Here is a 27,510-nt window from a genome sequence, read left to right as displayed (position 1 = left end):
CGCTGAGTCACAGTGCTCTCTCCTCTTCATATGCTGATCAGACTTGACGTGGATGGCATTTAAGACTAAATAGCACAAGGCGTATGTCACTTCTGGAGAAACGCTCGTAATAAGGATTTAATATGCAGGTGTTAGGTGTCATTGAGATGCATCGCAGTACACTGGATCTTTTCACAGATTAAAAATATGAAGATTAGGGAGAAGCCACATTATGCGTTTGTTAGACTTAACAACATGCTTAGTTTGCCTCATAGATTCACTCTCATCCATTATGCATCTGACCTGGAGCTGACCAGGACACTAAATAAGCTATAAAATCTGCAAGAGTTTAAAAATGTGTATTTGTTTTATACTGAGTGTTTTATATGTATTCATACCCATCAGAAACAGATGAGTCAAAGTATTATAAGCTCCCTCTTTTATAGGCTGCTGATCCTTCACATCCTACCAAGGGAAGTCATGAATTTTTCTTTTATAAAATTTGCCAGCTGACATACCGTGGCGCTGGCAGAATGTCAGGATCTGTAAATAGTCAGTTCAAGCCTTATCTTGTTTGATCATACTGCCTTATGATGAAGTCAAATGCCTCTGAAGTGTTATGCCCTTGAAGACTGCTAGAATTAAAATTGGTTGGACATAATAATTTGGCACTATCCACAGTTTTAGGTCTTTTAAATCAATAATCCCTTCCTCATCTGAAACTATAAAACAACTCTCTGACTTTGAGCAACAAGTCAAGTTTTCCAAATATTAATATCTGGGCAGAAATCTTACAATTTTACAGAAAACAGAAAATTTACTTTTTCAGTTTGTGTTACATCACAGATTCAAAAAGAAAAAAAAACTTATACATTGGAACTGCTTTATTATTTGAACAATATGGGTCAATGTGTAGAATTTTCTCTCAGATTTTAAAACTGAAAAAGTAAAAAAAAAAATTGTCAAAGTCAGAATGTGGACTAAAAGAGATGTTTCTTGCAACCCAGGGCTCAACATTCAAAATGGCTGCCTTTTTATACCGCAATTATTGCTAGTTGCAACTTAATAATGGACAGCTGATGATTTGCATTCCATAAGATGTTTCACTTATGGTGTTATTCATCTTCCTTAAGTAGTCATCTTGCTACAGTAAAATAAAGTTAGTCTTTGGCTGATGGTGCTCAAAATTAATTAACTTGTAGTTACCTCACTAATGTGTATCTGCCTTTCATTTTAATGGCATGTGAAGATGTGTGCATGTTTTTAACCCTGTAGCATACATAGTTAGACAACCAGATGAGTCAAGTTGACTGATGTTAATTCAGTGGTATAAGCATCATAACTTGAACACACTGTATCAGAATCAGAAGGATTTATTAAGTGGTGTTATGCTGTTGCAGATGTGTATATTCGGAAAACAGAAAAATAGGAAACAAAGTATGATAGACTGAGTAGCAAAAATGATCTGGATAAAAAGTAACTTGCAACCAATTATACTCAAGTATGTTGAGTGAATAAAACGGTATCCTATGCTAAGCTTACACTTCTGTACATAACAGTGCAAGTGACTGTTATGTTTTTGCACATGGGAAGTAGATTGTTTGCCAGGTAAAACCCAGTTTCTTGTTCGATGTTTTACTTCATACAAAGAATGAAGAAAGCTATGCTACAAAGTTACTGAGAATTACATGACTTGTAACATAGAGACAGTGGTTTAAAAAAAAAAACATATCTTCTGAACGGCACTAAAGGCTGCCCAAGTAACACCAGTAGTAGTTACCATGGCCTACAAGCAGATATACCTTGATCTATTACCCTTAACCTTTTTTGAGATTATACAATACAAATTTTTGCATTTTGGTTCACGTCTCAAAGAGAAATACACTAACAATCTCAGATTCATACACTACTGCACTTAAAAGAAAAGCTGGATGTGTAACATCTCCTTTAAAAACTGCTATTCAGAGTGAACAGTTTTCTTCCTTTTTTAGCTTTGGAAAAAGGCTCTTTGAGCTGTGCTCTGCTGCTTCTTCAACTTAGGTCTTATTTGAATAGGTGCTTGGCTTAAGACTTATCCAAAGTAGCATATTGTGAAATGTGCGCCTTATTGCAATTCAGGGGATTGGGAGGTCTTAGTGGTCTGTAGCTTACACCTCATTGTCGTATAATGTTGTTTAGAAAAATAAAGACCTAAGCTCTTGTGTAATTCACAGTTTATTAGGAATGAGCAAATGGGACAGTGGATGCCTCGCTGCTAAATGCCGCATGAGGAAGTGTGCTGTGCCGTCTTAGCATTTGTATTAAATTATTCTGAATATGCTGTGAGTAGCTTAACAGTATGAGACTATTATCTAATCTTAATAAAGAACTTGATAATAATATATGTCCCAAACACTGCTTGCAGATTTTGCAAACAAGCCTTTCTTCTTCCAAAAATCTGGCACCTTTCAAAGACTCGGTAGCATTAATGAGCTACGCTGCTGTGCCAGTGGTGGCTGCTAGGTGTTAGGAATGGTGCTCATGATAATGCACCCAGCCGGGTGCAGGCTATGCATTTCCCACTGTTATGGTAATGGAGCCTGTTGGGGTGTTTTTTTTCCACTTACAAAGGATTGCTATGGCATTTTTTTAAATATAGAAATCAACACTTCAGTAATGTTTGCATGGAATTATGCCGAAATATATGATGATGAGTAACGCTACACTTTCATGTGTCTTTCTAATGCAAATACTACCAAGCTGTAACTTTTCCTCAGCTCAGTGTTTGTCCCTTTGTTGCTTCCAGCAGCTTTTGGGACTGTGCTGCCTGACAAAGAAAAGCTGTTTGGGGAAAGCTGAATGAAAGGATGAAATGACATAAGAGGTCATTTGCTCGGCTCATATTTGGCCCCGTAGCTTTGAAGATGAAGAAGCATGAAAGGAGGTAGAACATCAGTCGGTAACTGGGCTCCTCAGAGGTGAAGGGACCGATTTTTTTTTTCTCTTTCTTTTCTCTTTTTTCTGACTTCCTTCAGTGCTTGAGGAAATGGCCCTTCTGTTACCAGCACTCTGCTTCTCAATGGTAATCAATTCAACTTGAAAGGCATAGAAGACGGGCCTTTTGAAACTTCATCAATCTGAACGTGTCTTTGCCAACTGCAAACACAGCATGTGCTTATTAATGCCTTCCTAGTTTGTGTAAATAATGTTTTTGGGATTAATGTAGATGCTGCACAGTGGTGCACTTGGTAGCATAATTACCTTGGAGGGTGAATGTTCTGTATGTATGGGTTTTCTCCAGGTACTCTGGCTTCCTCGCACAGGCTAAAACCATGATTGTTAGGTTAAAGGGTCTCTCCAAGATTTTTCTTAGTTGTGAGTGAGCGCATGGTTGCTTTTCCTTATGTCTCTATGGCTATGTTCCGACAGCAGGTCTTGATGTTCAATTTCGATTTTTTTACTGAAATCTGATTGTTTTTGGGTGGTCATTTATACTGCCATTTAATCTCGACCACAATGAAACTTCTGTGTTAATGGTTTTGCGTCCCTAAAGCAAAAAACCAATATTGACGTCACACAGCAGTCTACTCTTTATGAAAGTAATGATGGATGTAGCCATTCATGGATCGATTTCAGAGTTTGTTCAGTAAAGGAAGCCGACAGTATTGTCACAATATCATAACAGGACGAAGGAAGCTGATAAAAAGAAAGCACTACGAATAGCAACTGCCTTTTTTGGAGTATTGACTGCAATTTCTGAAACAGGGAAGATTGTTGAGATGTGTAATCAGGAGTCAGGAGTGGTCTTATTGTGATGTGATGCGCTTCAGTAACAAAGGCATCTGTGAACAAAAAACTGTAATTTTTAGCCATTATTTTTTCTGGTGCAGGATTATAACATATGTCTGACATTAGTAACATAAAAGCTGGATAAAATGCAACATGGCTGTTCAGGCTGCAGACACTTAGATATTAATTGGATACATATTCAAATTAGTACCACGTATGGAAGTGGCACATATCAGATGGCTTTTTGGTGAAAAGATTGGAATTGTTTGGTTGAAACTGAGGTGAGAAAGGCAGCTATTGGTCACATATGGGCAAAAAAGTGGATTTGGGTTCACATTTGCCTGCTGTGGGAATGTAGCATATGCTCTTTTATCTGATCTTAAAACTTTTCTCTAGAAGACATTTAGTGTATCCATGTTTGGAGGTTGTTGCACCATGGCACAGCTCACTGCTGCGTTTCAGCCAGAAGGTTCTGGGCCCAAATCCCAGCTGGTCCTTTCTGCATGGAGTTTGCATGTTTTAGCAGTGCATGCATTCGTTCTCTCCAGGTACTCTGGCTTCCATCCATGGGTTCAAGGTTATGTCATTAAAAACCTTGTGTCCTGAAAAAAGAACAGCTCCACTAAAAGTCTGAAATTAATATTAATTTCACACACATTATCTGGACACTTCTGACTAGAATAAAGAGAAGCTCATAGGCAGGGTTGAGGATTCTCAATCAATTTGTAATAGTTCTGTTAAACTATGGTGAAGCAATATAATAGGAATGAAAAAATCCCTCATACGTTTATCTTGAGTGTTCATGTTGCCCTATCTGACAAGCCTTTTTTTTCTATTTTCAATAGCTTTTGTGTAGATTTTCAAGAGTTTTAGGGAGAAAAAAAGGACTGAATATTTCAAAGGGGACCTTGATTTAAATTGTTGGATATCAGCTATATTGCATCAGTGGGAATAGAAGAGGCAGAATGGATGAGATGTTTGACCTTTTCAGATTTGTCCCTGGGCAGCAAATTTGCTGGAGGGTGCTGGGGCAGGGAGCAGCGGTGCGTTGAATTATCACTCCCACTGTTCAGATGCTTCAGACCTGATCTCCCACTTGCTCCCCTCCTACCTCTAATGGGTTAGGAACACATTGGGGGGAAAAAAGGAAAAGAAAAAAGATGGCGATAGCAAGAGTGAGTAGGAGGAGAGACTTTGTGAGCTGAGTCTGATTGTCTACAGGTTAAGCTTAGAAACAAATTACCGTTTTTGCTGGGCACTGAAAAGCGGTAGAGGCAGGTGACATTGTAGTGGCAAATCTTTTGCAAAAGCTTTTTGTTATTCAGCAGTGTGATCGAACTGAGTCTGTGACAGCTACCGGCAGGAAACATGTCAGGGCTTTGATGGATGCTTTCTATATTGAAAGGCTACGATGACTTTTTAGTTGACTGGGCTTTCGCTGAACACCGCCTGTTCCACCATCAAATAAAAGCACAACACCACGGAAGAGAAAAAGATAAGAAAGAAACTTGCCACAACGCTTTGTAATAGTTTCAGAGTCACATCGGACATTGTGTCTTTGTTGGAGGAGAGTGGCTGTCAAAAATGTTAATATCAGCTGGGGTTTTTTTCTCAAAACAACGATGGGGTCCTGTGTTCTTCTGTCAGCCTTTAAATATTTACAACCAATAAATAACGGCACTATCTAGGATTTTTTGTAATCTGTTTCACTCACGCTCAACTTTTTTGTTGTCAAAAAAAGCCACTTCATAACATTTTGTCCATTTACAGTTCAAGAAATGTCTTTTCTGCTTCACTCTCACCCAGGTGGACATCTAAACCATGTTTTTCTTCGGTAAAGCCTGATGTTTCAGTGTAGCATCATCACCTCATGCCGCATCTTTTCTATTCTTCCCCACCCCTCTCCTCATGCCATCCAGAACCCATCTTGTGCGACCTAGGGGAGTTTCACTGTCATGACCAGCAGATCTGCATTCCCGAGGCCTGGCTCTGTGACGGTGAACCCGACTGCCCCGACAACTCTGACGAAAGTGATCACATCTGTAAGTCCATTCATTCCATCCATTCCACATGAATGCCAATAAGTCCTGAGTAATTATGCCATTAAATGTTTCAGTCAGAATTTTACTTCTCGTTACTCTTTGTGAAGGTCAGTGTCTAATTTTGGGCTTTCAGTAATTTATTTATTTTATACAAATGACTCCAGGGGTTTTTAGAGACAAGAACTGGGTTCACAAAATTTTTTGTCGATTTTCTGTAATGCACAGGATCAGAATTTTAGAAATAGTGCCAAACTTCAACACACTAACTAATACTGTTTTTGTTTTTTTATCCCTTTGGTAAGTTGCAGAGAGGCGACACACATTCTCTAGCCATCAACAGGTTTATGGAATAATTTTAGTTGGGCATTTGACCATTGCTCTCATTTAAATTAAAGTTACTTGCTTTTCAGTTCCTGTACTTTGCTTTCTGTGCTATCCTATTTCGTTCAAGTTGTTATGCTATTTGTGAAAGAAAACATTGCAGCTTTACAAAGCAACACCAAGGGGAGTAATTCTCTCCCATAGAAACTGCTCTCCAACCACCTTAAACACCTTCTTGCCAAACAAAGCTATTCCTTTTATCCTTAAAACATTACCATGAATAGTTTTGCATATTGCCATGCAGTAGTTTACTTGAATTACCTTGTCACTGCCAGTTACAAAACAAAGTACCACATAATTGTAAATGGAAACAGATATGTTTCTTTTCCCCCCCAAAAAGAAAAGTATTGTGTGCATCCTTAGTCAAGTCTTTGTAGAACCTCCTTTTACTGCAAATAAAGTTAAGTTTTTTGTTAAGTATTCCTCTACTACCTTTTTATAAACAGAGAATGAAATTCATGGCCATTCTTTTTTTGAAAAATAACTTGTGGTCTGTATTATTGGTGTGATTTCTGCAAATGCTGGCCTTAAAATCTTGACAAAGGGCGTGCTGTGGTGGCGTAGGGGATAGCGCGACTCATGTTTGGAAGCCTTGAGTCCTCGACGCGGCCATCGCGGGTTACATTCCCGGACCCGGCGACATTTGTCGCATGTTTTCCCCCCTCTGCTTCCCCCTTTCCTGTCAGCCTACTTTCTTATAAGGGACACTGGAGCCCACAGAAGACCCCCTGGAGGGGAGAAAAAAAAAAGTAAATAAATAAAATCTTGACAAAGATTTTAAATAGGATTTTGAGAGAGGAGCGAGACTAAGGGGCTGAGGGAAGCTTCATAACTGATACAAAGGGATACAAACTAAGAGACAGGAAAGAAGTAATATACATTGAATACTTAAAACTACAAGTAAAAACTCATGAAAACTACTAAACAGAGCAAGACATAAAAAACAAAGAATAGCTAAAATGCAGAGCTCAAACACATTGAAAATCCAAAGTTCATAATATTTAGCTCCCTCAGTCCTTCTTTCAACTCTTTCCAATGTTCCTAATGAAGGAAAGCATACTCACAGCACAATGCTTTTCTGTGGTAATGAAAAGTATTATGCTATGATAATAACATAACATACAGAATAACATACAGCATTAATTGTTCACTACACATAGCATTTTAAATCTTTCACAGTTGTGATTAAGGTAAACTGTAAATAGGATTTCTGGAGGATTTTTTTTTCCCCATCAAGAAGTTTTCGTTTAACCACACCTCCATGGACGCTTGACTCCATGGAGTCACACCAGTCTGGTGTGTTGGTGAGATTGTTGGATCACTGATGTTCTTTAACAAACCTCTGTCTTTCTTTAGCACGTTGACTGAGCCTCATCCTGCTTTTATAGATGGATCCGAGCAATCTGACCTGACTTCCCAAAGCCTAAACTAGACTGAGAGAAATACATAAAACAAAATACTGTTCATCTGTACCCTATTAATGAACTATATACCTTCTACTTATAGAGTAGCATTTAATATTTATAATAAATACCATCCTTCTCCAATGTGAAAGCTCAGTGTTTTCTATGTTGTTTTTTTTTTGTATTTTATGTAACTCTAAAAGTTTAATTAAGCTGTTTTCAAGGTGATTGGAAAGACTCATCAGACAAACAAACAAACAAACAAGCACGGAAGCCTGCTGGCACTTCAGAGCTTTGAAAAATAGATATATGAATTCATTAAGGGTGTTACTCTGTGAAAAAGTGTAAATCCTTTATTGTACTCTGAGTATTTGGCTTCACACTTCCAGCTGCAATCCGCTAAACCTCCGCTTGTCCTTCACTTCAGAATTGTTTGTGGCATGAATGTTCTCTGGGTTTATTATTCATACACTTCTGTGACATAGATTTTCTTTAATGGAGAAACAGAGCAGAATTATAGGCTGAATGAGCGTTTGTAAATCACGATGAGATTGTGACTGCCATGCAGTTGATTGCAGCCAAAGACAAATAATGCAGCAAAACAAAATTATTAACATTCAGCCCAGGTTCTTTCATTGGTGTGAGTTATCGGGTGTAATTAGGATTTTATCGCTTTGGCAGTGACATCTGTGCCTAAATTGTATGCAATTGTGTAATAATTATTAATGCCTGAGCATGCGCAAGGCAGTGTATCAAGCAGGTTACTTTGAGATGAAGATGCGTGCTGCAGAAAAAGACAGAGGCTTAGCTGCTTGTCTCAGAATGATATAATTACACATTTACCAGCTGTTAACACGCACACAGCTGCCTGCATGCTCTCTGAGGGTATGAAAGCAATGAGGTGGTGGTTTGCCGAACGACTCTCCTAGCCTCTGTGCATGCTGTGATAAAGCAACAAGAACATGCGACCCAGACACGAATCAGGAGGAATAGAAAGGATGAGTATGTCCCCAAGACTACAAAAGCACAAGCAAACACAGTGCCAAGACATGCTGCATCTTCCTCTGGGTCCTTTGTTGATAAAGGGAGTTGTTGTGTTTTATTCATTCTTATATATCAGTCTATCTTTAATATCTTGCACATGGGCTTATGCCTTGTCATGACATGTGCTTAGTTTATCTAAAGCATCTAAAGGAAAAAGTCACCATTTCATTTTTGTCATTAACCTTTATTACACCAGGTAAAAACCCATTGACACCAAGGTCTCTTTTACAAGGGTTACCTGACCAGGAGGTCAACAGCACACACTTCAGAAACACAAGTCGCTTATAAAATAAAACTAACATTACAAGTAAAATGCAATTTGTTTTAAACTGTAATTATTAAAAAGCAGCAGGACATTTAAGTACAAGGGATACTTTATGTATTTTTCTTCATGTATGTACAATGTTTCATACATTGTCATAAGTATTACCATACCTTAATATCTTCCACAATTTGTCACATAACTAGAAACTTTAGTGTATAATATTTCTGTAACACTAAAACAAAATAGTACATAACTGACGTGAAAGAAAGATGGTATGTAAAATCTGAAAAGCCTAGCATGCATTTGTAATTAGCCTGCTTCAGTTGGATATCCCTACTTAAAACTATTGCAACACATTAACTTCAGACTTTAGAGTACACTTGTTTGTAATTTGATTTTAGTATAAATGCACCTGTGAAAACAGAACATTTGTATTGCTAATTTTTCAAAATTCAAGGTTTTTGTTAAACAGTACAAGGCTTGGAAGAACTAATGCTGTACTGTTCAATCTGTCATCCAAAAAATAGAAAAAGACATGGCCAGTTCCTGAAATGGTAGGCTGTGCAAGAAGAGCATTAACCAGAAAAACTGTGAAAATGCCAACAGCTAATCTGGGGGTGCGAGCCATGTGAGATTCAACAAATGGGTGGAATAATTGGTTGTTCTCTGTACAACACAAAAAATGAACTTTCTGATCCACACGAAAACAATATTGCCAACAATGCACCCCATGCTGACTGAATCATCCCTTTTGTAGTGGCAGCATCGTGCTGGGGAGATGCTTTTCTTCAGCAGGGAGAGGTAAACTGGTGGGTTCATGTCATGATAGATGGCACTGCTGTCATTGCAAGTAAAGGAGGTTGTGTCTAGTGTTTACATTAAATAGGCAGAATTATTTATTTGAAGAAATATTTTGGAAAATCACAAATAATTTTCTTTCCATCATAAAACTATGGGGTAATATGTGTCAATTTATCCATTAAAATCCCACTTAAATATAAGACATTTGTGGTTGTAACATGACAAAATGTGTAGAAATCCAATAGGTGTTAATAGGTTACAAGATATATATATATATATACTATATATTTATTTATTTAGGGATTCTAGTCAAATAGTGAGACATTTTCACAGTTTGACTAACTGGCTTACTAGGAGAAGGATTTAATTTTTTTAACGCAAATACGATTTAACGTAGTATCCAATTGCATATTTCAAGAGAAGGTTAGCAGCTAGATTTTATTATATTACAACAATAGCTGCAGTTTTAAATGACTAAATCTCTAGTTAGCCCTTTACAAGGGAAGATTGTTGAATACAATATGAATATATCTAATATAGAGATTCCACACAGTGACTGGGGCCCAAGAGATATAATCTCCAAAACGCAATTAATTATCACTTTGATTAATGTTGGCACAGTTTTATTTACTAAGCCTGCAGGAAGAAGACCCTGCATATTCATCTAAAGAAATTGGTGCCGTATTATCGTGGATTATGTCTCGATAGAAAGGGAATTAGATCAGCTTTACCCAACAAACAAAAGACAGGATTGAAATGCACTCTGCCTTCTTAAATAATACTAAGGATTGCAAAAAGCTGTGGAGAAAAAGCCCTCATTTCAGATCCCAGTCCCTGAATTGAAATAAAAGCAGCAGGAAATCAGCATATTGTGGAGCAGCAAGCAGGCTTGCTTTGATTTGACACACTATTGTGAGTCTTACACATAGAGGGTTTAATATCTTAAGAAGGAGATGAGGTAATATATTAAACTTTTGTCATCTAGATATATAAAAACAGTGGCACACATTGCTTCTTTCTCCCTTGCTCTGCTTGGTCAGGGAGATGTAATCACTAGGACTTCGGGGATTATTGGGAAACAGGAAAGAAAGGTGGCCTTAGATTGGAATAGCCAGAGTCTAGGAGGAGACAAGAGCTTATCCACTCAGCTGCTAGGCTCACAGGAATGGACAGCTGATGCCGGGAACTCATGAATCAGAGAATGCAGCTGGTCTTTATGAATGACAAAAGAAAGGCCTAGAAAAAAGCAATTTAGCACCTTTTGTCATGCAGTAATTAGGCCAACCTTTTTCTCTTTGGACAACGCCACTCCTTCAGCAGTTGAGGTGGAAAGATGAAACAAATGCAAAGTGTAGCATAATCTCTTAATATGTGCATTAAACTTAAAAGGACGTATAAATGTCAAGGCAGTCTTGAGACACTTGGTTTTGCTATTTGCTGTGCGTTTGCGATAAACTGGGACAGTCATAATTCATTTTATGTAAAACTTGTTCTGGTGTAATAAAAAAAATTTTCCTTGTGCTAATGGCTGCCAGCATTTATTCCCTTCCTATATTGATGCTTGACGCTTGCAGAGAATATTTAGAAGCTAAATCCATCATGAATCCTTTAGGAAAGGATTTCATGGACTTTTGGCTCCTCTTAGTTGTGCTGCCATAAGGAGCTTTGTGAATCTGGTGAACATGGAGACCAGTGAATCCTCTGATTGAATTGTCACTCCCAGAGGAAGAGACAATAAAAGGGGTCAGTGGCTGACTTCAAAAACATGGGCACAGGAGCTGTGTTTCATGGCTGATGATTGGCTTGACCTAATCGTTGCCATTGTTGATCTCAGGGTTCTGGAGGCGAAGTGGGATGACGGCTGTTCAAAGACAGCACTCTCTCAGGGCTTTCTCTTTTGATTTTTCTTCACCAACAGGGAGGATACATCACCCAATGCCTTTCCCTGAGGAGCCTTCCTCTCAATTTTCTAATTATAAATCCATGCCTATTTAACAGAAAGCTTAAAAAAACAAGAAGTGTAATTAAAATAAACAATTTCTGCCTCATGTCTGTCTCTCTCATTGTTCTATTGAGTGTTATTAATTTGCTTTCTTCTTGTCAGTTCCAACCACTACAATAGCTCTCTATTACATTTGGTTGCCCTAACAACTGCAGATAATATATAGTTTTGAATTTTTAAGTGTTGATTGCAAAGGAGGGACAGTTTCCTCCACATTTATTGGCACTCAGAAAATGTGGGCAATGGTGGTGGCGGCGACAGGAATTTGTACTCTTTTAGGAATTGTAAATGTATAAAAGTACAGTGTATGTAGGATATATTTGTCCCCCTCTTGTGTGTTCTTAAATGAAATATTGGACTTTTCTCCTTTTCTTTTTTTTGGTATGAGATGATGTGGCTGAAATTGTAGATTTACATATAGATTTAGACTTAGACTTATTTTAGAGCTCTTTTGCTTATCTTCACTCATTGTGTGCTGTGTGTAGACTGACATATTTTTATTTAGGGAATCTATAGTCCTAATATTGAAGTTTATGTATCATATCTCATATCAAATGTTTTGTAAGTCATAATGTTAATAGAAATTGGTAAGAGTACACAAAGAAATGGGACATCAAAGTAAATAATGCATGAACAACTACTCATTTAAATAGGTTTGCCGTTTACTGTAATTACCTATATCACTGGTTCATATGTTATACTGAACTCAATAACAGGCAAAAAAGGGACTAAGAGGATTTTTCTTTTAATTTCACACAATGATTATACAGTCTTTTACTGTTTAATAAAATGAGAAAGAAAAATATACAAATAAAACTAATATCAATCATACGTTCCAAATAAATATTTGGAGGTAAAACTGACAAAAGAATCACCAAGCAATATATCTGGGTTGGAGTTGCTGTGTCTATAATTATGCTTTAGAATCTTCCTATCAACTTGTTGCTTGGCAGTTTATCTGGCAGGCCCCATATTGAAATAAATGTATCACTAATGTGTCTGGTTCTCAAGGGAATTGGCGCCAGTAGACTGGAGGTTTAGGGGGTAATGTAGCGTAGCACTGTTATTGAGCTAAAGGACTGTCCTTTTTGCATTATGTACCATTTTTCTAAGATCTCAGCCTTCTGTTGGCTCATAAAGAAAATGTCTACATATTATGAAAATCATTCTCTAAAGGCTTTCTATCTAGACAGTTTTTTAATATCTGCAAGACCATTAGATCTTTTTCTTTCTTTTTCAAAGTGGTGTTCTTTAAGTGATGGATAAGAAAGCTCTAAGGTTACATTATGTTGTTTCTAAAATATTTAAGATTCTTAGTGTACTATCATGTTAAAGATTAGTTTGAAATCATGTTTGTTTCTTCTTCTCTAACTTTTCATGTGGAATTAATTTAAGAACACATTCACTGTCATTTAAAATCAGCATAATTAACTGAGCACACATTTACCCAGCCGTACTGTGTGAATTTTGCTTGATTTTATTAAACATGCAAACCTTTGAAATAAGACACTTTTTTTTCATTGTTTGTCCTCCCTGGTACCTTTGCCACATTTCTGCAGGCTTGTCCCATCTGTTTTATCCACTGTTCAAGGAAACAGTTGCAACAAATGTGTGTGTGTGTTTGATCTGTATTTGCCTAGACACTTATAGTTATTCAATATAATTACAAAGATATGCTTTGTAATTATCATTTTTTAAATACTTGTGTCAAAATGTGATAGTTATATTGAAGAAAAATCTAGATTTTTGTCACCAGTGTCATTTGCATGCTCTCAGTTTGATTGCCCCTCCCGATGTTGTTTAGCAGATTTCCATATGTTTGAGCATTTGTCTTTTGGCAAAACTATTAGTGCAAGAATTTTGTTGCCTGGTGACAATCTTGTACCCACAGAATGTCTCATTCCTGTCAGAAATGATGCACTGGGAGGAACACGGTACAGCTTTGTCTTTGCTCTCACAACCCCCCATCTTAGTGACTAAGCTGCACTGACACATTTTCCCCTCTGTATTCCCTCCAACTACGAATGTTGTGAAGGACTACGTCCCAGCTTGTCACCTTAAGAACCAAAGAAAAAGAGCATATTTTATAAACTTAACATGCCTGCTGTCATGGAGTCAGTTTGACATTTAAGTATTAAAATCTACATTATTCCCCTGCTGGTGCAGCAGGAAAGAAAAGCACAGCAAAGGCAAAAGCTAATTCACAGCAGACACAGAGGCACACTGAGTTAACCATAGCAGGACTCCAGCTGAGAATGTTATCCTGTAATCAGAATCGCAAGTGTCATTCAACTCACAAGAAAGGAGGTGCTGGACTTGAATGTAAATCAGCATGAATTGTTTGAAATGCCTTTTATACATTGACTCAATATGCAGTGTTTTTGAGAAACTTGCATACACTTATCAAAGGAGACTGAAATGATGACACAATTATCATTTCAGTCTCCTTCACTCTCCATTATCTAATGCACTAATAAGTGCATTAGATAATGAACTTATGCATTATCTAATGCATAAGTTCAAATGTACATACTCATTAATATTTGTATACATTTTGCTGAGTTTCTTTGGCTCATTCTAAACCCTTTTTTAGAAGGGAGGCATTCTAAACCCTTTTTTTGTGATTGTAAGCAGTATCTAGTTTTGTTTTGGTTAGATATTTAACCACTCTTCCTATTAAATTGACTGTTTATTTTTTTATTGAATTTGAATTTGAATAAGTTTGGCCTGTATGTCACAACCACCCTAGAAGGCTGATGTTTGTTTGCTTCATATTTTCCTGAACCAGTCTTGAAGTCTGTCTGGTTTCATTGTCCTGTTACAACACCCAGTCGTGTCCAACTTTCTTAACTGACCCAAACTGTCAAGAACATTGGTTTAGGTGTTTAAAAACAGCAAAGGAATCATTGAGGAACTGGGCATTATTATCTATTATTAATAGTGTTGTGAGTTTAATATTAACTTGAATTGAGAGGGTGCTAATCTAGGAAGAAGCCTCAGTTCCAAACACCAAATCAGCAGAAATGTGCAGGTTTCATTCATGTAGTTTCATACATTTTTATTCTGATTGCCCTTTCATTCTGATTACTTATATTCATGTAAACATGAGCATGAACTTTGCAGTCATTGCTCACAAAAAGCAAAAATAAAATTGATGTAGGAGTACTTTCTATGTTAAAACTCCTTAACTCTCACCTCAGGATAACACAATGGAAAAACAGCACGCATGCGTTCTGCTGCATGTTAAGGGGTTAAAAAAAAAGAAACATTTAAAAGCAGGAGAGAGGTAATGTTGGTTGCCGCACTATCTCAGCAGATGCCTTCCTCAAGGAAGGTCTCTCAGCTAAACAAAACACCCGGCCAGTTGTAGCTTATATGGAGCGAAAAAGAAATGAAAAGGTAAGAGAGCTCAGGATAACCACAGCCACTCCAGTGTTTGTCTTTATCAAAAAGGAACGTTTTAAGTGTCTTAGCATTGGACATGGTGTCTGCCTCAAAATTCAAATTAGGTCACGGATGCGAAATTAAACAAAGTAAAAATTCTGTTTAGTGCTGTAATTAATACTTTGTAATTTTTATACATAAAAAGTGGTTATTATTTTTCTTATTTTGAACCTACATCACCATAGTGTTATTGCACATTAATTCTAAAATCAATGCATCAAAGGTTGTGTTAGCATTTAGCTTTTACACTTAATAGAAAGTTCATCTATTTAAAAAGCAAATACTCCTAGTTAGTGTAAGCTTATACAGTGCATATTAAAAAGCATGCTTAAATATTTTTGTATGCTTTTTAAAAAACAAAGCATAGTTTCTAGCTCTTTTAAAAATTGGCTGCAGCAGTAATGTACTTTAATATTTTTACATTCAGACCTTCACTGTCATGTGCTGCTGCAGATTTTTATTTATTTATTTTTTATGGTGGGCGAATGATCTGAACCAATTCTTCAACAGGTTTGATCATTCTCTCGCCCCTCCCCCAGCTCTATCTCTCCTGCTGCAACCCTCCTTATCTTCAACAACTGCCTGTTTTTTCTTCTCTGGACTTCACACCTCTCAGCTCTCAGCCATCATCCTCCCATTCCACTTCAGAGGACTCCCTCCCACACCACTACCCTGTCCCTTACAACACTTCAGGTGAAGAACGAACTGTGAAAGATCAAGGTGCAAGAGGCTGAAGGGCTGGATGGCATCAGCTAACAGCTCCTGAGGCTTGGCATAGATCAACTGTGTGGTACCATGGGATACATGTTCAACATGGCCCTGGGGCTAGGGAAAGTACCACAGTGGTGGAAGACCACTAGTGTTGAAGACCACTCATTTGAGGGACCTCTTCATCTACAGCCCCATAGCACTGCAATATCATCTGATGTTGGTCCTCAATCATCCTGGGGAGGCCTTAATTGTATGTGCTACAGTTTGTCCACTAGCCTGACATCAGAGTGGATGATGCCATCCTCTGTCTCCTTCACTGAGATCTCAGTCACCCAGAAACTCTGTGAGGATCATGCTCTTTGATTTTTCCAGTGATTTTAATACTGTCCGCCTAGAGTGTCAGGAGTGAACCAACACCTGTCCCAGTGAATATACTATTCTATTCTATTTTGGTATATTCCAACATAATTGTAATGAGCCTGAATATGCCAAGACATGAAAACATGAGCATTCTCTTTTTCCTATTTCTTTTTATTTATAGTCCAGAGTGAAATTTCAGAAAGACTGAAATAAATGGCTGAAAATATGAAGTGGTATATCTCTTTCATTCTTAGGCTGAATGGTACACAAACTTAGTATGAGTGTTATTATGAGGTAAATAAAAGCAAATCCCAACAAACATTGGATTTAATCATAGACCACTTAGCAATCAAATCTCATAAAATACAACCGACACAATCAGGAATCAGCAGGATTCCCTGCTGAGGAAAGCTGGCCTGCTGGGCTCAGATGCATATGTCACCAAACAGTCAAGGGCATAGCCAAGTTACTGAGTCTCAACATCATTTACACCGGCAGCAAAAGCACAATAAATATTCATCAAGAGCCTCAGCGTCAACATGAGGTCCGTCTGTAATTCGCCTTCACAGTGAGAAAGTATAATAGAATGTGCAGCAAACCTCACAAAATAAACCAACTGTCTAAACAACAGATCAGTCACAGTGTGTGTCTTGACCAACAGTTTTGCTTTCTTTTCCATTAGACCACAAAAAACATGAATGCACATTTGATATACATTAGTGTTAGTACTGACACCCCTGAACCATTTGACTAAAGTTCCAAACTTTAATATAATCTATTGAAATAACAGCTAGTCATTTGCAAGTCTTCTGCAGTGTCTATTAGGGCTTAGCATATCCAAAAAATGTAGTTTTGCCCAATGACTTCTTTAAAACAAAACAAAGCTCAAGCTCATTATGACTGAATGGGGATCATCTATGAACAGATATTATCAAGTCTTTCCACATATTCTCAATTGAAGTTTAGCACAATATGTTTTTTGATTGATTAATATGATTTGAATTAAGATATTCTGTTGTAACTCTATAAGTTTATGGTTGCTCAGTGTGAAATGTGAACCTCTGCCACATGTTCAAGGATCCTCTGCCTTTAAAATTTCCTCTAATAAGGTCTTGTTTGGCTCAATCTATCATCAAATCAACACTGACCTCCTTTGCTGTTGCTCCTAAAATGAATTATTATATATATGCTAGGCTGTGACAAGGTTCTCATTATTAATTAGGTAGCTCTTGTCCAATTATTAAGTTGAGTTTTTTTCATACTTTGTTTTCACTTTCTTTTTTTTTTAAAGCTAAGCTTTGCTAAATAGTCCTGCAGGCTCTTAGTAGATTTATGTATTGATTCTTTGCTGTGCTGTGAAACCAGGATGTCATGAGTGTTAATGCCTGACTCTATTCCACTGCTCAGTGAAATGAAACAGAGGATTTTACCTGGAAATACGAAGGAAAGAATGCTCAGCATTTACAGCAAACACAGAGTTATTGCAAAAAAGGAAATAGGTTCCAAAGGACTTGCAGGTGTTGATTGATTTGGCTTTTACTCTGTCCCTTAACATAAAACCTGTAATGTTGATCATCTGTAATATTCTGCATAATTCATAATGAAATTATGTGCCAATCAAAAATAAATGGCATGCATTTTAGAAATGTGATTTGAAAAAGTATATGTATATACTTTTTTTTTTTTTTTTTACAATAATCTAACAATAACTTAGAAGTTAAAAAACAGCCTAAAATAAATAAAATGAGCCTAAAGCAGCTGGACCCACTGCCAAAAGTTACCAAAGGGTGATGTTATCACATACAGAATTCTGAACTCAGGAATTGATGTGTAACATAATGAAAACGCAAGACAATTGGAACAATATTGAAATCTTTACTGTAAGCCCATAAAATAAATATTTTTATGGGAATTTGTCAATAGAGGAGGAGAAAATCAGGAGAAGTATTGTCTGAGAGCTGTAGCTCTGAGACCTAACTGTCTGATACCCTGTCTAGAGATTTAGATACGCTGTGGCAAGGATATTAAATCTCCACTGTAGAGCTTCTTGTTACAAAACTTGTAATACAAAAACTAAAATTATGGCAGTATTAAAGTAGATGTAGTAAAGTTTCTCATAGTTCTGACAGGCATTACCTTAATGAGCACAAGCATTCGCCAGGACTCCCATTCCTTCCAACAACTGTTCTATCTTTAAATTAGCAAATCATGCAGTACTTAAGTTATTTTTCTCATCAGTTTTCTTTGAAAAACTAGTAGCATTGTTTCTTTGTTGTTACTTACACTATGTCATCATTGATGTATCATAGTTCCATTTCTGTTTTCGAGTGACATGGCTTCAAAGCTAAGAGTTAAGAAGATTGATAAACCATGCAATCCAGAAAAAGATTAAAAAGCTACAGATTGTGGCTAAATCAGGATAATTAAAATTAAGAATGAAAGACTGGTTTTAGTGCCTATAACACTCTTAGTTGGCTATAGTTGCTGATTTTTGGTCTTTAAAGAATTATGGCATTATTTAATTGTATTTTATTGGAAAATTTGTTTCAATAAAGAAACCCAAGGAAAGCACACAAACCAAATATATTTTTCTCACCGGGAAGATGTTCATTTTAAATTATGTAGCAGGCTGGTTGTTAATTGTTTCAATTAATCAAATCAAAGATAAAATGGTATTTATTGAGATGTTAGTGCTAAAGACTTGTCATATGTAAAGCACATTATTCTGTATTACTCTGCAAGTGTTTGCCATATAGAAGCTGTTTTATTTATTTATTTATTTATTTATCGTTTTTAAACAAATATGGACAAATACAGAAAAAACAACTTTTTGGCTGAGTACAGTGTTTCAAATGCCAGGTATATAAAGGTCACACAAGAGAATAATCCTTTTAAAGAGTACTTGCTGTTAGGACCACTGCGCCTTTTAAAGAAAGCCCAGAAAGGCAGAGAGAGGGAACAGTACTTTATATGTACGTTGTGAAACAGGGCTGTGTTGGTAGAAAACTTTGCTCTGTTTAGTCCATTGTTGTGCATCTGCCCACAATTTGGCTGTTGACCTTGTTGCCAGGAAACTGTGAAAACCATCTGAAACATAAGTCGGATCAGTTTCTTTTTTTGTAATAATTTGTGGGATTACAAATGTAAAATTGATCTGCAAATTTCGCTCCTTAAGATAAAATGCAAAATATTGTTGCAAACCCTTCAAGATGTAACTTTAAAAAGTATGAATTCTGTAACCATATACCAAAACATAATTTAGATAATACAATAAAAATAAACTATGACATTTCAGGAAGCAGGAATATTTTACCTTAACATCAATGGTTGGCAAAACACACATACCTACAACACATAAAAAGAAACATTTGGTCTCATTATGCTTCATGTTAATTTCTTCCCACTTGCCCAGGAGCTTATACAGTAAGTACCCAAATCTATGTAGATTACCCTACTCTGCATTTGGCGATTCCAATTCTAGTTATTTTTTTATGTTATTTTGTAAATGTCCTCCACATGAAGCTAGTATTATTTTGGTTCACAGCATGACTTAATTAATACTTCTTGGTTATTTTAACTTCACATTAATCCCATCTTGGGAGATGTGTGGCTCTCAAGTGAACAAGAAATGCCTGTGTACCACTGCTTTGAATGAACTCACATTTATACATTTACTGAGAGTTAGGACTCAAATCTTTAAGCTGATTGAAAGGAGACACTGATCAAGGTGAAAAGCACACTGTATGAAAAACTTCTTAGAATGTATCACACTGAGCTGTAATTTAAGCTTCATTTAGTTATGTTAGGAGTTTTCACAAAATGGCAGAAAACGATTCCTGTCAAATAAGAATATTGGGCTTTAGCAATTCAGTTCTTTTGGCACAGAAATTTTAATTCTACATACAGTACCATCCAAATCTATTGATCCCACTGAAACCTTTTCACATGCTGTCAACTAACAGCATGTGTTAGTTGACAACATGTAACTAACACTAATGTGTTTCATCTGGCTCTTATATGATCAAACAAAGCTTTAATATTTGTGAAGTAAAAGGAAATGATTTTCCAAATGTCTCAGAAATAAAACTTTTATCATTGTATTTAACACCCTTTACTCTGAGTCCCCTTAATGAAATCCAACAATGAATAAAAATAAAAATGCATGCCAAACTTTTCTGTTCTTACTTGTAAAGGTTTTTCAAGGCTTTGGATCCAATTTTCTTCCACTTCACCATAATGAACATTATGTTGGTCAGTAACATAAAATTTAAATTACATACATTGAGGTTGTGATTGCCATGTGACAAAACAGTACATATTTACTGATTGTAATTAAAACCATTGGTACCAGCTTTCTGTGCCACAGAGTCAGAGGAAACATTTTGAGTTTTAGTGTGGACTTACAGTTTTCCCCAGCAGAGTGAAGCTTGGTGACTTTTATACATTGCTTCTGTATGTGTTGAATTTTTATAAGTGCTAATCTCTGACATGAGTTTTGTGCAGGTCAGGTTTATTTGTATGGCACATTTCAGCAACAATGAAGTTCAAAGTGCTTTTCACCATAAAAACATAATACAGTAACCAATAATGAAATGACAATAAACATTTCATCTTGTCAAATTCAGCCCTGTTGAGGGGTTCTTTCTTTTTTAGTGATATTTAATGATATTTAATTTATATTTAGCTTATATTATTCAATATTATATATGTCCACTTTAATTATAAAGTGGAGGATGCAGTGATCTAAAACTAGCTGCAGAAATGTTCTCTCAAATTTATGTACACTTCTTGTGTAGAAAGCCTAAGAAAAAATGATATGATTGCTAGAAATGTGTGCAGCCTCCACAAAATACTAACCTACTATGACCCATCAAATTTAGAGTTCAGAAGAAGATTAATCTCTCAGAAGCATTTTATATTTAGAATGCTCTCAAATCTAGTTTTCACTTATGTAAAACACTGTGAGTTTGATTACCTTAGATCTCAGCAGCTGTGCTGATGGAGAGCCAAAGAAGAGTAATGATATGTTTGAAGTTGCGGTGTCAAGCAGTGATGTGTGACTTGGTATTTGGAAAACATCTGAAACATGATCGGTGTAAGGCCCCATTACAAAAGGCATTGTGGTAACATTTGTGATCCCTCTTGTGATGTTAAATAAAATGTCACATATTCTTTCTGCTGCCTGTGATCGCAGTCAAATGTTCTAGGGAGTTGAGAGTATAATACACACACAAAAAAAAATACATTTATTGGTTGAATCGCAGGGTCAATGTAAAAATGACATCTCTTTATAAGTTAATCATAGTTTAGATGCTTCTTTTTTCTGCTAAATGCTTCAAAAGAAACCTTATTTTTATAAAGATAAAGTGCTGCTGAAGTCTCTGCATGGATACATGAAGCAAAGTCTGGGATTTAAATGACTTTAGCACCTTGCAGTCAGACAAAGGACAAACAAACTATTTTATCTCTGACTTTGAGTAACTGAAGTATAGCATAGTAGTTTGGAACATAATACAGGGATTCTGTCCACCTCAGCTGTTAGGAGACCATCTGTATACCCCTGCATAACAGATCAGCACCACTGAATATTCATGCATCATCCCTCCCCTTATCACATTAGATTAGAACCCATGTGGCGAGAAACCAGAAAAAAGAGGCTGACAGGACTGTTTTGCCGTCACAGACCCTTAGAGCTGCGTGTTAAATAGCACATTTGCCAAATGGACACTTAGGTGAAGGATGGGTTGTTCTGTGAAGACTAGTCTTTTTCCTTCTTCTTTTTCTCTTCTTTATAAATGTTAGAACTCTGTATTAAATTTTAATTTAACATTTTATATATAATCTCTTGCAAAACTGTTTATGCCCCGACACATAACACATAACGCATAACAACAGCAGTGTTTTTACTGGGGCGTTTACTGTGGACAGACCAACACATGTAAGACCTTAATTATAAAGTGGAGGAGGAATTTTACACAATCTGACAGTTTGTTTGTTCTCAGCCTTAAAGAGTCAAATCTTTGTAGCACTACCATTTTCATCCATTTGCAGTTGAAGAATTGTAGGGTATCTCCCTACTAGCTTGAAGGTCTTGTCATCATTTTCTAAATGTATTCAAATCTGGACATCCTAAAATAAAATTATACACTGGATTGATTTTGGGGGGCATAAGAGTAAAGGGGCTGGAAACAAATGCATGCATTTTTCAGATTTTTTAAAATACTTTATTTTCCTTCCATTTGGTTTATTACATACCCCAACAGAATATGTTTAACTGTGAGATTGTAAAAGGACAACTATTGTGAATACTTTTGCAATATATATATCCCTTATACTGATAGTGAAAGTATACAAGTTTCAAGATGTGCAGTTGTTAGTAAAGCCTAAATGTTCACAACAAAGTCATAAAGGGATGTTTTAAACTATTTTTGGAAATTACCAGTTCCCTTCATTCAAGAAACATAAAAACCTAATGGACAAGGCTACCTACAGCTGAAATAACTAAATGGGGCATAAAAGCAGTGCAAGTCTTTTGTGCTTCCCTTGCTGTAGCCAAGGTACCTTCATTAGTCAGTCACCATTTCTTGGCAATTGAACGGTTGGAAGGAGATAATGATATAAGTCATTATTGCATCAGTCCAGAGATACACTTGCATGTCCACATCTCTCTTCTGTAAAACCCTCAACAGGCTGTCACCCTTCTTTTTGTTAGCCACATTAATTGGGTAGTCTTACCTTTTTAGATAGAAGTGGGTTCCACTAATAGATAATGTACACGGAATTCTAAATTGGTGTAGTATGGGTGTAAGAACTTTTAGGAATAGTTTTATCTCTCACCTGATGGGTAATAAATCTTCCCATTAGCTGCCCACAATAGCTAATCCGTAATTGATGTCAGTGTAGTTAAGGTGGAAATATGGCTTTTTACAGTGCGAGTGTGCTGGTCAGCTGTGTTTTATGTGCTCCTGGGGCTTACACATGAATGAGGGTCACTTATCTATGTGCCTCATGAATCCCTAAACAGCTGCTCTCCGCTGTTTGCCTGGCTGGCAGTGGCAGTCAGGTAGTTTGTTATAGGATTTTAACCAAATGCGGCTGCAGAGCAACGTGGGGAAACATCTGTTGTGTGTGGAGAACAATGCTGTGAAATATAAATATATTTGCATATGCGCAGGTTCTTCCTCATGCAAAAGAGGTCTTGAGGTATAAGCAGGTTGACAAAAAAAAAGTTTACTTGCAAATAAAACAAATGATGGTGAATCTTTTTCTGTCGACTGGTGTGCACTCCTAATTTTACATCCTCTGGATGTAAACATGAATAATTATTGTTCTGGTTTCTCTTTTTTCTGCTTCAGGTGCACAGGAGGTGGTGATCAGATGTCCCCTCAATCACATACAGTGTATTGGGACAAGAAAGTGTATTCATTTCAACAAGCTCTGCAATGGGGCCAGAGACTGTGAGGACGGGTACGATGAAGGAGTTCACTGTCGAGGTAAGAGAAGCTTTTATGTTCATTCTTCTTGCCTTGGGTTTAGAATGCATAAAATGATAAGACTTTTCATTATCACAGCAATTAATCAGATTGTGCTCATCTTATTTGGATTATTAACGTTGTATAATTTATTTCACCCATTAAATTAGAATAAATTTTTAAAACATGTATTTGTGGAAAGTGTTTAACTTTCATATCTAGTTAATGTTCCCTAAAATACTATTGCATATTTTATCATGGCATATTCCAGATATGTGCTTTTCTTTGTATAAATTAATAGTTAATTTTTACCCACAGTTAGAAGCTGTTTGTTTTGTTGTTTAATACACTTTCATCAGCTACTTAATAGATGACAGAGAACAGCTTATTTCATGCTACAGTGTTTTGAGTTGGCATTTTTCCCTTTTTGCTGTTGAACTGGTTGCCAGGGTGATTTCTCGTCTTCCCTACTGTCAGAGCAGGCGAGAGAAGCAGCGGGATGGTAGCGCCAGGTGTTGTGCTGTACACAAGTTTTTGTTGTTGCTTAGTTTTTGTGCAAATACACCAAGCTGTTACGGACACCTGGTTTCTATGAGGAGGCAATATTTGCCCTGCAATCGCTGAGGTCCCTTCACAACAATAGCACCCGTCAGACATAAACTGCAACCTGTCCTGACCCCGTAAGACAGTTAAAGTCGAGCTGGAATGAGTCCATGTATGATTCAGAGGTGCTAAGAGGTGTCAGTGTCTGATTCACTGTCCTGAAGGAAGAAAAACTATTTAAGTATTTGCCTCTCATTTTTGACATTGTCATTAACTTAATCTTGCTAAAGTCTGCAGATTTTGGGATAATGGAAGGTATTTGGTACTGAAGATGCATATCTTTTGTTTGTTTCTCAGTATCACTTCAGAGATATGCAAGGTTGTAGCAATAAGAGTTGCATTGAGCAAGAAGCTGATTTCTGATTTCCAGTTCTTTTATAATGTTGATTTGCCACTAACAGTCTGTATTTATTCTACTTCTTAAAATAATGCAATTTGAGACAATATGCATATCACGCTCAAAATGTTCATTTTTTCTTTCTTTCTGTCATGACCAAATGTCATTTATTTACAATAATTGGCCATTTTATTTGGAGTACCTTGCTGATGGTGGTTTGACACTTTTTGCCTTAAGACATACCATAGTTCTTTATAGCACAGATTCAATGAAGTGCTTGAAATATTACTTAAAAGATTTGAGCCATACTGTGGCGATAGCATCATGTAGTTCCTGCAAGTTTGTAAACTGCACTTCCATGATGTTTTCTATAAGATACATCTGATTATTATGGAGGCCATTGGAGCCAATCAAACACATTATCATGTTCAAAAAACCATTTTGAGTTTTTTTGAGATTTTTCATTCGATGCATTATCCTGCCAAATATAATCATCAGAAGATGGGTTCACTGTGATCTTAAAGGAAAGTCTTCACTAACAATACTTAAATAAGCCGTGACCTCCAAATAATACCTAATATGTAATAAAGAGTCAAAAGTGAGCCAAGAAAATATCTCCCACACCATTATATCACCATCAGCAACTTTAATTTATATAAAGTGAGATAGTACTGTTGACCTCAAAATCTGAACCCTACACTCTAAATCACACATCCAAAACAGAGAATTATTGGACCACGGAATGTTTTCCCAATCTGTTAAATTTTGGTGAGCTTGTTTGAATTGTAGCCATAGTTTTATGTTTTCAACTTACATGAGAGGCAGCCTATATGGTCTTATGTTTCTGCAGCCCATCTGATTCAAGGTACAACATGTTGTGCATTTAGACACGGTAGAATGCATACCTTGGCTGATGCCTTTCAGTGATCTAAACTAGTCAGTAAATTGATTAAGACATCTTTTTTCTTTTACAAAACATTCTCTCTAAATCAGTAAGAAGGTTATACACTTGCATAATAAATTAACCAATGAGTGTTTGTAGCCAACGTGTGTAAAAAAGGAGTTGCAGTAATACAAGATTTATAATTTATTTTAAACCAAGACAAAAATACCAAGACAATGTGTCAACTGTCTTTCAAATCTTATGTTTGGGATTTATGTGATTAGTGCAGTTTTAGTAATTAGTGCAATAGTTATATTGATTATTGACCAACATATTAAGTCTCTGTCTTTGTGCATATTGAATGCGATTAGTTTGCTGCATTTTGGTGTTTACTATGAATTCACTTTACTGATATTGAAGACTTTGATTCCACTTCATTCAGTAATAGCACCCTTTCAGGATGATCTGAAAGGGGGCAGCACTTATTTCTGGTCAGTGAAAAACACTGATCAGAATATGATTGGATTTTGGAACAGTCAAGCCAAGAACCATATGATATTGCACGTCAACCATTTTTTAAAGTACATTTTTATTTTAAACAGTAGTTGTTTTTCTAACACACTTGAGTCAAACCTGGAGGAACCCACAGTGATTTCCAAACTTTTTGTGTGTGTGCATATTAGCCTTTATCCTGGAAGAGCAAAACACAGGCATTAAATTGAGAATTTATTCTAGAAACATAAAATGAGATACTGTGTCAAGTACAGTAAAAAAAAAAAGAAGTACAGTGGAATCCACCCAGTTTATAGCATTCTTAATAGTCATAAGTACACATTGATGCTGCTTGCTTGCCACTTATGAATTACCTTTGCCATAATGGATACCTATTAGAACACCTCTTATTCTGTTATTCTTCTGAAATGCAGTGAGAACACAATAGCACAGAAACTGACCTACATTAGCTGTATAATTCATTCCTCTCACAATCATTTTCCACTAAAAGCACAGAGAACAAGAGAACAAAAACTGCTTTTTTTAAGTCTTTGTCCGAGTTTTATTGGATATGAATTAATGTAGATATAATACCAAAACATAAATGTTTTTTTATAAGTCAACACATAAAATATTAAGTTTTATCTGTAAACTATTGCAGAATGATACTTTTTAAAGATATGTTCAGTTTTTTAATATGTCATAACTTGTTCTGAGGATTTTATTTAAAACAGAAAGCAATCATAATTTTTGCTGTTAAAAATAAGAGATACTGCATTGATTTCCACTGTTATAAATATGCCATATTATATATTTCTGTACTTCATTATGTATTTAAGTTGATCACTGGTGTATCTTGCAGAGAATGTATTTTTGCCCTATGTAGTGTTGTATATCTAATAGCTGAGATAGCCATCCTGCAGTCATCTTCTCATCAGCCATGCCACTCAAAGTGTTAGTGTTACCTTAATGAAAGAGACGGATGCTGCATATTTAGTTTCCACACCATCACTGTAAATATCTTCAAAGGAGGTAAACTTTTTTTTTGTACACTTTTTGGTCAGCTAACCAGCAGTATGCAGAAACATGTGGGAGGTGAGCGGTGGAGTGTAGCTGTGGGTCCCATACAGTAAATGTATCTTGGCATCTTACTAAAATGAGGTTTAATTGTAAAAATACTAGGGGTAAAATTCTTTGCAATTTTTAGACCATACCATGAAAACATACAGCTTCTAGTTCATAAGGTAACCTATAGAGCTCTGAGAAATATATCTGATGAAACTATGCTATGGTCTTCTGATAGAGGTAATGAGACAAAGATGCATGTATAAAGAAAATAAATTTAATATTTGTCTATTATTGAGTGGAGAGTTGATTTTAGGTATTTCTTACAAAAACAAAAAAGACAAATAAGTAACACAGCATTTCCCATCCTGTTATTTTGCACAATTCATAATTTCTTATGTAATCCGGAAATGGGAATAAATAAAGGATATTTTTTTTTGTCAGAATCAAATCATGGA

The 27,510-nt window shown here is 36.3% G+C and overlaps 1 protein-coding gene across 5 annotated transcripts in view; it reads left to right on the top strand.

Moving 5' to 3' along the window:
* lrp1bb (low density lipoprotein receptor-related protein 1Bb) overlaps positions 1-27,510 on the top strand; it is a 311,011-nt gene that overhangs the window by 84,947 nt on the left and 198,554 nt on the right. For 4 of the 5 annotated variants that reach the window (XM_028023582.1, XM_028023580.1, XM_028023579.1 and 1 more), the window contains exons 2-3: positions 5,667-5,789; positions 23,556-23,693. In XM_028023582.1, coding sequence (XP_027879383.1) covers positions 5,667-5,789; positions 23,556-23,693 — 261 coding nt within the window. The remainder of the gene's footprint in view (positions 1-5,666; positions 5,790-23,555; positions 23,694-27,510) is intronic. The other variant, XM_028023581.1, reaches the window with a different exon arrangement.

Source organism: Xiphophorus couchianus, chromosome 7, assembly GCF_001444195.1.
Source record: "Xiphophorus couchianus chromosome 7, X_couchianus-1.0, whole genome shotgun sequence".
NCBI lineage: Eukaryota > Metazoa > Chordata > Actinopteri > Cyprinodontiformes > Poeciliidae > Xiphophorus > Xiphophorus couchianus.
Note: the sequence above shows the minus strand (reverse complement) of the source record. Positions and strands in the feature narration are given on the sequence as shown.